The sequence below is a fragment of the Dipodomys merriami genome, unplaced genomic scaffold (genome assembly GCF_024711535.1).
Source record: "Dipodomys merriami isolate MVZ:Mamm:240054 unplaced genomic scaffold, mDipMer1.0.p SCAF_6, whole genome shotgun sequence".
In the NCBI taxonomy this organism is placed as follows: domain Eukaryota; kingdom Metazoa; phylum Chordata; class Mammalia; order Rodentia; family Heteromyidae; genus Dipodomys; species Dipodomys merriami.
The window spans coordinates 448,030-460,626 of NW_027206179.1; the positions used below are offsets into that span (position 1 = coordinate 448,030).

Genomic DNA, 12,597 nt, shown 5'->3' on the forward strand with positions numbered 1-12,597 from the left:
GCTTCCGGTTGTTGTGACCGCGGCGGGGAGCGCAGAGACGAGCGCTCCGAGCACTTCCGGCCGGGCTCGCGCGCCCCCTGGCGGCCGGGCGGAGGCGGGACACGCGCGGCCTTGTGGGATCGGAGCGGCCTCCGGGGCGCCGGGCGGGCCGCGGACTCCAAGTGGTAGAGCGCTTGGCTCAGCGTCCGCGCCCAGGCCCTGAGCTCAAGCCCCAGGACTGGAAAAAAAAAGGAAAGTGAAAGAAAATGTTCCCTGGCCTCAGGCATTCTGTTACAGCAACCGCAGAACACGGACAAGATCCAGGTTTAGAAAGACTCGTCTCGTGACCGAAGGAATAGGGAGATGAGGAGAAAGCAAGCCGACCTTTGCAGGGAGGGGCCGGGAGAGCCGCGCGGAGGAGCGGAGAGCAACCAATCAGATTGTCGGATGAGTTCACTAGGGCGGGCAAAGGGGACCAATCAGGTGGTCGCTTGAGTGAATAGCAAAAACAGGAGGGGACCAATCCGAAGTGACCAATCAGAGTGTAGGTCGAGAAGAAGGGACCAATCAGCTCGGTGGAGTCAGGGCCTAGCGTTTGCCAGCCCGGGCTTCTCCCGTTAGTCACCTAGGATCTCACTTTCAATTCTTGGCCTGGGTCGGCTTGAACCCCGACCGCCCTGTTTACACTTCCCGAGTGCCGGGGATGGCAGGCGTGTCCCACCCCGGCCTGTTTATTGGTTGAGATGGGGGGTCTTATTCCCTTTTTCCCCTGGCTGGCCTCAAACTTGGGTCCTCCTGATCGCGGCCTCTGCAGTGGCTGGGATGACAGGTGTGCGCCACAGGGCTCTCTGAAGGTCTTGAGCTGCGGCTATTCTAGCCTGGCATGCTCGCCCTCAGGCGAGGATCTTGGCGGGGGTGGGGGGTCGGGGGTGGGGGGTCGGGCCAGGCCCAGGCACCCGTCCTCCGAGAGCTTCCTGCTTTTCTGTAAGATGCCCCCCCCGTACCCCCCATCCCCAGCCCCCCCCCCCCGCTCGCTCACGGTTCCCTGCCCCCCCTTCCTCCTCTGCCCTCCCTCTGTAGGGTGCGCGGGCAGGGCGCCCAGAGCCTTTCACGGTCTGCCAGGTGAGAAGCCCGGGCCGGGTAAAGCCCCGGGGAACATCCGGACCCCACCTCAGGGGGGGAGCCTCCCCGGCGGTGTGGGCGGGACCCAGAGGGGGCTTCCGTCCGCACCCTGGGAGCCCGCGGGGGGATGACCTTGGCGATGACCTTGGCCGCAGCTCAGTGCGCAGGACGGTCACGCCGGACACGACACCCAGACCCAGGCGGGAGGAGGCAGGGCGCGAGCCGGGTGTGCCTGCCCGCCGTCCCCGCACTGGGACCTGGAGGCCAGCCCCGGTTACACACAGGCTCGGATGGTTTTTGCGTGTTTGTTTTTCAGGTGCTGAAGCGATTGCGCGTCCCCCGGCCCCTGGCCCCCGTCCCCCGTCCCCCGGCCCCCGTCCCCTGGCCCCCGTCCCCCGTCCCCTGGCCCCCGTCCCCCGTCCCCTGGCCCCTGGCCCCTGGCGTCTTCTGTTTTGCTTCTTCCCAGCGGTGGTCTTGACTTGACTTGTCATCTTCCTACCTTCATCTCCGGGACAGCGGGGATTATAGCCGTGAGCTACCCTGCCCAGCTTGTCTTTAGAGATGAGGTCGCTTTATTTTTGTCCCGACTGGCCTTGAACTTTGACCCTTCCTCTGAGCTTTCCCCCAGCTGTCTGGGGCTGGTTTGGAGCAGTGTTCACAGTGACCCTGGTCGTGTGGGCGCGGGCTCCTCGCTTCCTCACGAGGAGGATTTGCATGTCTTCCACGTCTCAAGGAAATGAGAAGTGAGAGAGGCTGGGGGGGGGGGGACGGGCAGAAGGGCGGCCGGTCCCCGCGCGCTCAGGTGTGGGCTGCTGCGCTGGGGCCGCCATGCAGAGCTGGTACTCCAACACCCAGCGCTGGGACTCAACAGGTGCTCAGCTGGCGCTGGCCAGGCGCCCCCGGGGTGGGGGCCAGGGCCGGGGGACGCAGGAGGGAGAGTCATGACTGGGAGATGACTTGCCTTTCTGTTTTTGTGTCGGTCGTGGGGCCTGAACTCTGGGCCTGGGCGCTGTACCTCAGCTCTTCAGCTCAAGGCGAGCACTCTACCACTTGAGCCACCTTGCCAGCCCCTCCCTGAGTTCTTTTCACTCAAGGCTGGCGCTCTACCCCTTGAGCCACAGCGCCGCCTCTGGCTTTCTGGTGAATCGTTGGAGGTCAGAGCCTCGTGGATTTGTCACATCTGGATTGGTTTGGAACAGCGATCGGCAGTTCAGGAGTTGCTGGGATTACAGGCGTGAGCTACGACACCCGGCCTGACTTGCTTTTTCTTTGGAAGGGATGATGGAGGATGAGGATGAAGATTATGAGAACGCTACTCCGCCCTACAGGGACCTTCCTCCCAAGCCAGGTCAGGGCACTGCTTTCCCGGGAAACAGAGGCAGCCGGGGTGGGGTTGGGGGGCACACTGGCTGGGCAATAACCCATGGGGATGGTTCTCTGTGCTCAGAGCCGGTCACACCGTGACTACAGGAGCAACTGAGAGCCACATTGTACCTGTGGGGGTCTGGGGCCCCAACTGGATTTACAGGGAAGGAACAAAGAGAGGAGGGGAAAGGAAATGGAGAGTTGTCTGCAGTGGTGGGAGCGGGGGTGGAGGACAGAGGAGTGGGGTTTTGAAGGTTGAGTAGGAGTGTGTGAGGAGGAGAAACCTCAGAGACACCTGGGGTTGGGGGTGGGGCGTGGGAGCCACAGCCTGCCCCGTGTCAGGCGCCACGTGGCATCTGTGCCCCAGAGCCAGAAAGCGATTTTACACCCAGGACTCAGATGGCTCTGCTCTTATTCAGATGTGGGGTATGGCTATATCGCTCCAGGTTGGTCTTGAATGCTTGGGCTCAAGTGATCCTCCTGTTGGCTTCTGGAGTAGCTGGGACTACAGGTGTAAACCACTGTCCTCTTTCCTCCGAAGCTCAAGGCCTGGACTTGGGGGACCCCCCCAGACTTGGCCCAGGATTCTCCAAGAGTCCCCTAAGTATTTATAAAAGTGGAAATTGGGGCCTGGCTTGGTGGTTCAAGCCTGTAATCCCAGCGCGGTGGAGACGGAGGTAGGAGGATCACAAGTTTGAGGTTGGCTTGGGCTGCATAGTTAGGCTTTGCCTCAGACAGAAAGCAGGTGAGATGCGGGTGAGGGTCTCAAACCTGGGGCTCCAGCTACTTAGAAGCTAGAGATCAGGGAGTGGTGTGTGCAGGCCTGCCTGGGTGTAATCGTTCTAGAGACTCCATCTCAACCAATGGCTTGGCACGGTGGTCCGTACATGCCTGCAGTCCCAGCTGGGGGCCAGGTGGGGATCAAGAGGACTGACCCTTGTGCCAGCTAGGGAAAAGTGTTACCTCATCTCAACTAGTAAGCCAGGCATGGTGCTTAGGATTAGTAGCAACTGCAGTTTCCACCCAGTGCTTGCAAGGGAGGTGCTCTACCCATTGAGCTACACACCCCAGCCCTATTTATTTTCGGAGACAGAGACTCACTAACGAAGCCCAGGCTGGTGATTGTCTTGCCTCTACCGCCCCCCCCCCCCCAGAGCTGGGATTACAGGCATGCACTACCATGCTCTGTCATCTCTTTTGTGAATTTCTCTTTAGGCGTCCTGGCACCGCCAAGACCCCCGAGGGCAGGTGAGCAGGGCCTGGGGGGGGGGGTTGTGGAGCCAGGGTTGGTTTTTCTTGGCTCTGAGCTAAGTGACGCTTCCCCCTCCTCAGGAAAGAGCCCAGAGAACCCCCCGCTTCCTCCCAAGGCCCTGGCGGTGACCGGTAAGAGCTGTGGGCTGGGGTACCCCCGTTCACTCAGCCAGAGCCATGCTTCCGATGATGATGATGATGATGATGATGATGATGATGATGGCCTTTGTTCCTTCCAGCCCTGGACCTTCCGTCTGTCTCCTGCCCATCTCGCCAGTCAGGTGAGCAGAGGGCATCCTGAGCCTTCCTTCCAATCCCCACATCATTTATTCATCTTATTAGTGGGGGGCAGTCCTGGGGTTTGAACTCAGCAAGCTTTGTGCTTGCTAGGTCCATGTTCCGTGGCTGAGCTAAGATCTTGGAGTTTTTGCCCAGGCCAATTTTAGATACTTCTAAAGGAGGCCTCCTGCATAGCTGGAATGACACGCCCTTGCCACCATACCTAGCTTGCTGATTGAGGGGGGAACGGGTCCCTCACTCACTGTTTTGGGGATCTGTCATGGGGCTTGAACTCTGGGCCTGAATGCTGTCCCTCAGCTCCTTAGCTCAAGGTGAGTGCTCTACTGTTTGAGCCATAGCCCCACTGGCGGTTTTCTGGTGTTCATTGGAGATCAGAGTCTCATGGACTTTCCTTCCCCAGGCTGGCTCTGAACCGCGATCCTCAGATCTCAGCCTCCTGAGTAGCTGGGATGACAGGCGAGAGCCACCGGCACCCGATTATTTAGCACCTTGTAACAGTGTGTCCTCCTTGCTCCCAGGCGGTGATCTGGAACCTTCTCCCTTCCAGCCGTCCCTGACCCGTGAGTCGCCACGCCTCCCAGGTGGCCCCCGGTCCCCCCTGTCCATGCCCAGAGGAGGTGATTCAGACCAGCAGCTCCCGAGTGAGCCGGGGAAACTTCTCCTTCCAGAAACCGCGCTTTCCCGAGCCCAGCCCCCAGCCCCCCGGGGCCCAGCTGTCTTTCTGGGGACTTTGCTGTTGGGGAGATGGGGTGACCTGGAACCTGCAGCCCTGGGGGGGGGAACCACCGGCGTGCACCACCACACCTGGTTTCCTGCAGACTCGTCACCCCTATTTCCTGCTTGCAGAGAACGCAGGAAATGTCCTCTGCCCCCGGGGCTTCCTTGCCAGGGGGCTGGAGTAGGAAGGAGCTCCGCTCAGCCCTGGAATGTCGGATTGGCGCATTGTTTTTAGGGTGCTGGGGTTGGAACCCACCGAACTTAGTCTGTTAGGGTAGGGCTACCACTGAGCCACACCGCCCACCAGCAGGCCCCACCCCGCAGGGAGCCACGCCCACCAGCAGACCACGCCCCTCAGACTGCCAAGCTCACCATCAGGCCACCCTCATCAGGAAACCATACCTGCCACCAGGTTACGCCCACCGGGAGCCACGCCCACCACTGGCCACACCCACCCAGAGCCACATCTTAGTTCACAGCCACGCCCTGACCACAGGCCACACCCAGCGAAAGCCACGCCCCAGGGCCTCCTCCCCGCCAGGCTTGTCACAGAGCCACACCCACCTCGCGGCCACGCCCACACAGAGCCACGCCCCCGCCGCTGAGCCACACTCCGGGCCCCATTTTGCTTATTTAAATCTATCTCCCTGACCAAGAAAGGAAAAGAGATTGGCCAGGCGCCGGTGGCTCACGCCTGTCACCCCAGCCACTCAGGAGGCTGGGAGCTGAGGCTTGCAGTTCGAAGCCAGCCCGGACAGCAAAGTCCATGAGACTTTATCTCCAATGAACCACCAAAAAAGGCACAAGTGGAGCTGTGGCTCAAGGGGTAGAGCGCCAGCCTTAAGCAAAAGAGCTCAGGGCCAGCGCCCAGGCCTGAGTTCAAGGCCCCCGCCTTGCAGTCCATCAGTAGCCCCAGCGCACGCTGCTGATCGTCGCAGGCGGCAGGACAGCCACACAGCCTGTCCCCATGCTCTCTTCGGTCCCCAGGCCCCGCGACTCCGGTGCCCTGGCTGGGGGCGGAGCCCCGCGGCCCGCGCCGGCCCCGGCTGCGGCGGGCGGCGCTGCTCTGCGCGCTGGCGGCCGCGGCTCTGCTGCTGAGCGCCCTGGCGCTGGCCCTGACCCTGACCAAGTGTGAGTAGGCCCAGCTCGGGGACCCGGGGGAGACTGAGGCTGGACACCCGGAGGACGCGGAGCTCAAACGGGCCTTGTCCTCACAGACCAGGAGGTGGTGGAGGACCTGCGGCGGGCGACCTGGGAGCAGCTGGCGTGGAGAGCCAACGGTGAGTGTGAGCGGTTGTCCGTTCCCGCGCCGTCCGCAGCGCGTCCACACGGCGCCGCTTACACGGTCCTTCATGTGCGCATGCGCGTGCTGCGTCGGACCACAGCCGTCCAATACGGCGGCCATCAGCCTTGATAGGCGGCCTGTGCGAAATGGGTTGTGTTCTACGTATGAAATGCACATGGATTTCAGACAACTGTTCCAGTGTAGCATATCTGCACTCTTTTGTATTTTCTTTTTTTCTTGTGTTTTGAGGGGTACTGGGGGGGGGTTTCAACTCAGGTCACGTGATTGCTAGGCACCTGTGCTGTCCCTGGACCACACCCCTAGATGGATGGGCCTCGCCTATCCACTGGAGCCACACCCACACCGGAGCCACGCCCCAAGCCGCTGAACCACACCCCTCCCTCAACATGGGGTCACACCCACAGCAGAGCCAGCCCTATCACTGAGTCAATCAGTGGCGTTAGCCACGCCCCTCCCCAAGCCCCGCCCCATCACACAGACACTCTACTAGTTCAGCCACACCCCTCCAGCCAAAGCCACGCCCCTTACCGCGGAGCCACGCCCCCAACAGTCACATCCTGTACCACTTGAGTCAGACTCCCCAGCTGTTTTTGGTTCACACTTTGTGTGTGTGTGTGTGTGTGTGTGTGTGTGTGTGTGTGTGTCCGTGTGTGTCTCTGTGTGTCCGAGTGTGTCTGTGTGTGTCTCTGTGTGTGTCTGTGTGTGCTGGTACTGGTCCTTAAACTCAGGGACTAGGCACGTCCCTGAGCTTTTTTGCTCAAGGTTGGCACTCTACCACCTGAGCCACAGCTCCACTTCTGACTTTTTGGTAGTTCATTAGAAGATAAGCGTTGCACAGACTTCTCCTGCCTGGACTGGCTTTGAACCGCGATCCTCAGATCTCAGCCTCCTTACTAGCTGGGATTACAGGCATGAGCTACAGGCACTTGGCACAGATTGTTACTTTTTTTTTCTTCTGTTGGTCGTGGGGCTTGAACTCTGGGCCTGGGAACTGTTCCTCAGCTCTTCAGCTCAAGGCTAGCGCTCTGCCACTTTTGCCACAGTGCCACTCTCGGTTTTCTGGTGGTCATTTGGAGATAAGAATCTCACACAGGGGCTGGGAAGGTGGCTCAGTGGCAAAGTGCTTGCCTTGCATACTTGAGGCCTTGGGTTCGATTCCTCAGCACCCATAAGCAAAAAAATGTCAGAAGTGGCGCTGTGGCTTGAGTGGTAGAGCGCTAGCCTTGAGCTGAAGAGCTGAGGGACAGCACCCAGGCCCAGAGTTCAGGCCCATGACTGGACCCAAAACAAAAACAAAAAAAAAGAATCTCACACAGTCTTTCCTGCCTGGGCTGGCTTTGAACCGTGATCCTCAGATCTCAGCCCCCTGAGTAGCTAGGATGTCAGGTGTGAGCCACTGGCGCCCGGCTAGATTGTTACTTTTTGAGATATAGTCTTGCTTTTTTTTTTTTTTAACCTTGGACTATGATTCTACTTATGCTTCCTGTGTAGGTAGGATGCCAAGTGTGTGCCCCACGCCTGGCTTGTTTTTTTGTTTTTTGGGTCCGGTCGTGGGGCCTGAACTCTGGGCCTGGGCGCTGTCCCTCAGCTCTTCAGCTCAAGGCTAGCGCTCTACCACTTGAGCCACAGCGCCACTTCCGGCTTTTTTCTTTTTGCTTATGTGGTGCTGAGGAATCGAACCCAAGGCCTCAAGTATGCAAGGCAAGTGCTCTACCACTGAGCCACCTTCCCAGCCCCCCCACGCCTGGCTTGTATGTTGATCAATAGGGTTTTACAACCAGCCAGGGCCAGCCTAGAACCACGGTCCTCCTGGTCTTTGTTTCCTGGGTAGCTGGGATTACAGACGTGAACTTCCATGCCTGGTTAAAACTATATTGTGATGATGGAATCAGGTCTTCCTTTCACACTCCTTTCTGGACCCAGCTCAGAGATCTAGGCCTCCTCTGAGCTGCCTAGGAACCCTGGGCCCTGAGAATGTGGCTTCAGGGGTGGCCACAAGTCCAGGCTTTTAACCCTTAAGCCCCTCTTCTCGGGCAGTGACTGGCATGGCGGGGCTGGCTGGATTGAAGAAGGACTTGGATGGAGTAAGAGCTGACACCAGCCAGGCCCTGCTGGAACTTCGAGGCTTAGTAGGTGAGTGAGTGGAACTTGGGGTGCTGCCCGGAGATGGGGGAGATGACCGAGCTGGCCCACCCCATGGCTCTCTGGGGGTGGTTCTCGCTGACGTGTAAACGCTGTGTTCTGGCGTTGAGCCGCGTGCAGCTCCCTGCACTGTCCGTGGCGCCGTGTCCACGGCTGACCGCGTGCTCATGCTCGGCTCTAGACTGTGGCAGGGTCACGTGTCCTGACGGCTGGCTCCCCTTCGAGGACAAGTGTTACTTCTTCTCTTCAACCACCGCGTCCTGGGACGAGGCCCGCAGCTTCTGCCAGGAGAGCTACTCTCACCTGGTGATCGTTAACAGCTTCGCGGAGCACGTGAGCCGCCCTGGCCTCCTCCCCTCCGCTTCCTCCTTCCCCGCTCTGTCTCCGTCCCTGTCCGCAGGACTAAGGTTTTCATGTAGGGCCTCCCCAATGCTGTCTTGCTCACCGTGGGTGCTCTACCACTTGAGCCATGCCTCCAGCCCTGCTTAGTTGAGGGATGGCCCCCAGAGGGCTCTTCGGCCTGGGCTGGCTGTGGACTGTGATCCTCAGGATCTCAGTTCTGTCAGTGGCTTGAACCACCAGCCTCTTTTTAATGAATGAAGGAATCTGTTAGTGCCCTGACTGTAGACCAGAGCTGCTGCGGGCTGGGTCAGAGAAACCGAGGAAACCAACAATAAGAAATTAAACATGCGGGTCTGGGAAGGTGGCTCAGTGGTAGAGCGCTTGCCTCTTATGCATGAGGCCCCAGGTTCCATTGCTCAGCACCACATAAACAGAAAAAGCCGGAAGTGGCGCTGTGGCTCAAGCTAGCCTTGAGCTGAAATGCTGGACAGCGCCCAGACCCTGAGTTCAGGCCCCACGACTGCCCAAAAATAAATAAATAAACATGCCAGGTGCAAGTGGCTCACACCTGTCATCCTAGCTACTCAGGAGGCTGAGATCTGAGGATCATAGTTCAAAGCCAGCCTGAGCAGGAAAAGTCCATGAAGCTCTTATTTCCATTTAACCAGCAAAAAGCCAGAAGGAGAGTTGAGGCTCATGGGGAAGAGCACTGGTCTTGAGTGAAAAAGCTCAGGGATTGTGCCTAGGCCTTGAGTTCGAACCCAGGCCTGGCATGAAAAGAATTGACTGTTGCTAAAGTATGTTACCCGGTGTTGGATGTGGACCAGCTCCAGCCCTGAGTGTTTTAGGCAAACACCCTCTTCTCCATCCTCGGAGGATGTCACCACTATGATTGTCCCCTTTACAAACAAAGGAACAGAGGTACTCAATGTATCAGCCCATGGTCAATTGCTGTAACAAAATCCCAGAATCTGGGAACCTTCTGAAGAAAGCAGGATTTCGATAGCTTTACGGCTTGAGAGGCTAACTGGCTGTGGTCAGGGCCTTTGTCCTGGCCGTGTCGGGCTCTGAAGGATGGCCCCGTGCGGGGGTGTCAGAGAGCAAGCCTGGAAGCGGAGAGCAGGGAGGGCTGGCTCTTTCTCATTTTATAAGATGTCACTCACTTCTGTTGATGAAGAGAACCCTCCAATCGCCTAACTGCCTCCCGCTAAGCTCCGCCCCTTCAGGCCCATTGCTTCATCCCACCCGGAGGGGCACAGCCCCCGGGCTCCCAGGCTCCCAGGGGAAGCCGTGCGGGTCTCCCTCCGCCCCACCCCGTCGTTGGGGGCTAGAGTGGGGGAAGTTGTGGGTGCTTCTTTGCACACCTTGGGGGTGTCCTTGTGTCTCGAAGCCTGGCCCCCTCCTCCCCCTGTCCCCGCCTGAGGCTCGTGGGGGAGATTTGAGGACTGACAATGGAAATTGGTTCTTGCAGAACTTTATCTCCAGGGCGCACGGCTCCCCGCGGGTGTACTGGCTGGGGCTGAGTGACAAGGACCGCGAAGGCGAGTGGCGGTGGCTGGACGGGTCGCGGGTCACCCTCAGGCAGGTGTCCTGGGTTGGGGGAGGGGCTCTGTCTTCTCTGGGGATCCTGATCACAGGGAGGAGACGTGGAAATGGGGGTGTGGTTGAGCCCGGAGCTTTTTATGTCAGTCACTCTGTCTGTCTGTCTGTCTGTCTATGTATGTAGTCCAGGCCAGACTTAACAATCCTCCTGTTTCTGCCTCCTATGTGCTGGAACTTCACACCTGTATGGTTCCTTCTATGGGTCCTTCCCCGTTCGTTCATTTGCTCCCTCCCTCCTTTTCCTTCCTTTTTGTTGGTTATGGGGCTTGAACTCAGGGCCTGGGCGCTGTCCCTGTGTCTTTTTGTGCTCAGGGCGAGCGCTCGACCACTTGAGTCACAGCGCCACTTCCTGTTTTCTGGTGATTCATTGGAAATGAGTCTCATGGGGTCTTTTCTGCCCGGGCTGGCTTCAAACCTTCACCCTCAGGTCTCAGCCTCCTGAGTAGCTGGGATTACAGGTGGGAGCCACCAGCACCCGGCTTGCGCGCTCTCTCTCTTTCCTTTTCTTTATATTGGGGTTTGAACTTAGGATGTCCAACTTGTAGGTAGTCACCTTATCCTTGAGCTATGGAGCCAGTTCTCAGCTCTTTCATACTTGAAATTTTCAGGTAGGGTGTTGTAATTTTGCCTGGGCTAGCCTCGGATCCCCATCCTCCTCCCTAGGCCTCCAGCATTAGCTGGATGCTAGGTGCATCCAGTCATGCCTGGCTTATTGATTGAGATGAAGTCTCACTGTCTGCCTGGGCTGGCCTTGAATCGCGGTCCTCTCAATCTCAGTCTCCGGAGTCGAGGTGATTAAAGGTGTGACATTGTGTGTGGTGGAATCTCACCGCATTATTTTCCTATGTGCTGGTCGTGGAGCTGGAATTTGGGATTTTGAGCTTGTGTTGGCTTTTTTTTTTTTCTCTCTTGAGACTGGCGCTCTTCCACTTGCACTCTGCCTCCAGTTCCAGCTTTTTGCTGGTTCATTGGAGATAAAAGTGTCATAGATGCTCATTCCTGCCTGGGCTGGCCTCAAACCTGGACCCTCAGATCTCAGCCTCCTGAGCGGCTGGGATTACAGGCGTGAGCCACCAGCCCGCCACTTTTATTTTGTTCCCTTTCAGACAGGGCCTCAGCATGTAGGGCGGTCTGGCTGTTGCCCGAGGGCCTCCAAGTGCTGGATTACATGTGTGCGCCACCTCTCCCGGCTTCAGCTCTGTGGGTTTTGATAACTTGACATTGCTCTGTCTTCGTCATTGTGGGGTGCACTGAAATCACTCCCCCCCGGCCTCCCTTGTTCACCCCTCTTTCCTGCTCACAGTCTCCCTCCCTTCTCCCCAGTTTCTGGGACCCCCAGGAACCCAACAATAGCCATGAGGAAGACTGTGCCAGCATGAACAGGGGCGGCTCATGGAACGACCTCTCTTGTGCCAAGACGACCTATTGGATCTGTGAGCGCAAGTGCTCCTGTTGAAGCCAGGGATCCTGAACTCTTGGGGGGCCCCATCCTGGAGAGGGGGGTCCCCTGGCCCTCCTGCTCCATCACCCCGTGACGAGAACGGGTTTCCAATCCGGGTTCTGGTTGCAAGCCGGCAGGAGGCCGGGGCTCGGGCTGGCTGCACAGAGCTCTCGGCTCACGGCTTCTGAAGAGCAGGGCATGGCGGAGTCCCACACCGAACCTGAACCGCGGTGGCGGCGTGGTCCGCGGTCCCTCCCTGACTGATCGCTGGCAGCATCCAGGACCAGTGTGACGGGCAGTGTGGCCCTGTCCTTGGTGGTAGATCAGACCTTGTCCTTCCAGAAAGAACTTCTAGAAAGGCAGAGCAGCTGTAAACTCCTCCCTCCACACACACCAGACATCGCGGGGCTCGGACACACCCACAGGACGGTGATGGAGATATCCGCCCACACGTGTTGGAGATGCGTGTGTGTGTTAAGATGTTCAATGATGTCTGAGCATGGTGGTGCACGCCTGTAGTCCTGGTGCATGCATGGGAGGTTGTGATTTCCAAGCCAGCCTTGGACTGCATGAAGAGACTCTGTGTTAAAAATAAGCCTAGATATTTTTTTTGGTCAGTTGTGGGGCTTGAACTCAGGGTCTGGGCGCTGTCCCTGAACTCTTTTGCTCAAGGCCAGTGCTCTACCATTTGAGCCACAGCACCACTTCCACTTCCGGTTTTCTGGTGGTTCATTGGAGATAAGAGTCTCACCGACTTTCCTGCCCGAGCTGGCTTCAAACTGTGATCCTCAGATCTCAGCCTCCTGAGTAGCTGGGATGACAGGTGTGAGCCACTGGTGCCCGGCCTAAACCAAGCTTGTTGATGATGATGTAATAAAACCCTTTGTTATCTGTGTGGTCTTTCTACAATAGTAGCAGTTTCTAAAAATGTCATTTCAGTGCATAGTTTTCACTTACTATTATTATTTTGGTCATGTGTGAGGCTTGAGGTTTGAACTTGGAGTCTGGGCCCTGTCCCTGAGCTTTTCTG

At 58.1% G+C, this 12,597-nt stretch overlaps 1 protein-coding gene across 3 annotated transcripts; it reads left to right on the forward strand.

Moving 5' to 3' along the window:
• The first annotated feature begins 1,885 nt into the window (after positions 1–1,885).
• Positions 1,886–12,478, forward strand: Clec17a (C-type lectin domain containing 17A). Of its 3 annotated transcripts, none has more exons than XM_070002169.1 (12): positions 1,886–1,972; positions 2,378–2,449; positions 3,682–3,714; positions 3,799–3,849; positions 3,957–3,998; positions 4,536–4,658; positions 5,722–5,865; positions 5,952–6,014; positions 8,078–8,173; positions 8,364–8,515; positions 9,996–10,105; positions 11,450–12,478. In XM_070002169.1, the coding sequence occupies exons 1-12, from the start codon at positions 1,930–1,932 to the stop codon at positions 11,580–11,582; spliced, it is 1,062 nt and encodes a 353-aa protein (XP_069858270.1). In that variant the 5' UTR covers positions 1,886–1,929; the 3' UTR covers positions 11,583–12,478. The 3 variants fall into 3 exon arrangements, with proteins under 3 accessions (XP_069858270.1, XP_069858271.1, XP_069858272.1); XM_070002170.1 differs by having other exon boundaries at positions 4,536–4,577; XM_070002171.1 differs by having other exon boundaries at positions 9,996–10,065; positions 11,450–11,597.
• Positions 12,479–12,597: the final 119 nt, after the last annotated feature.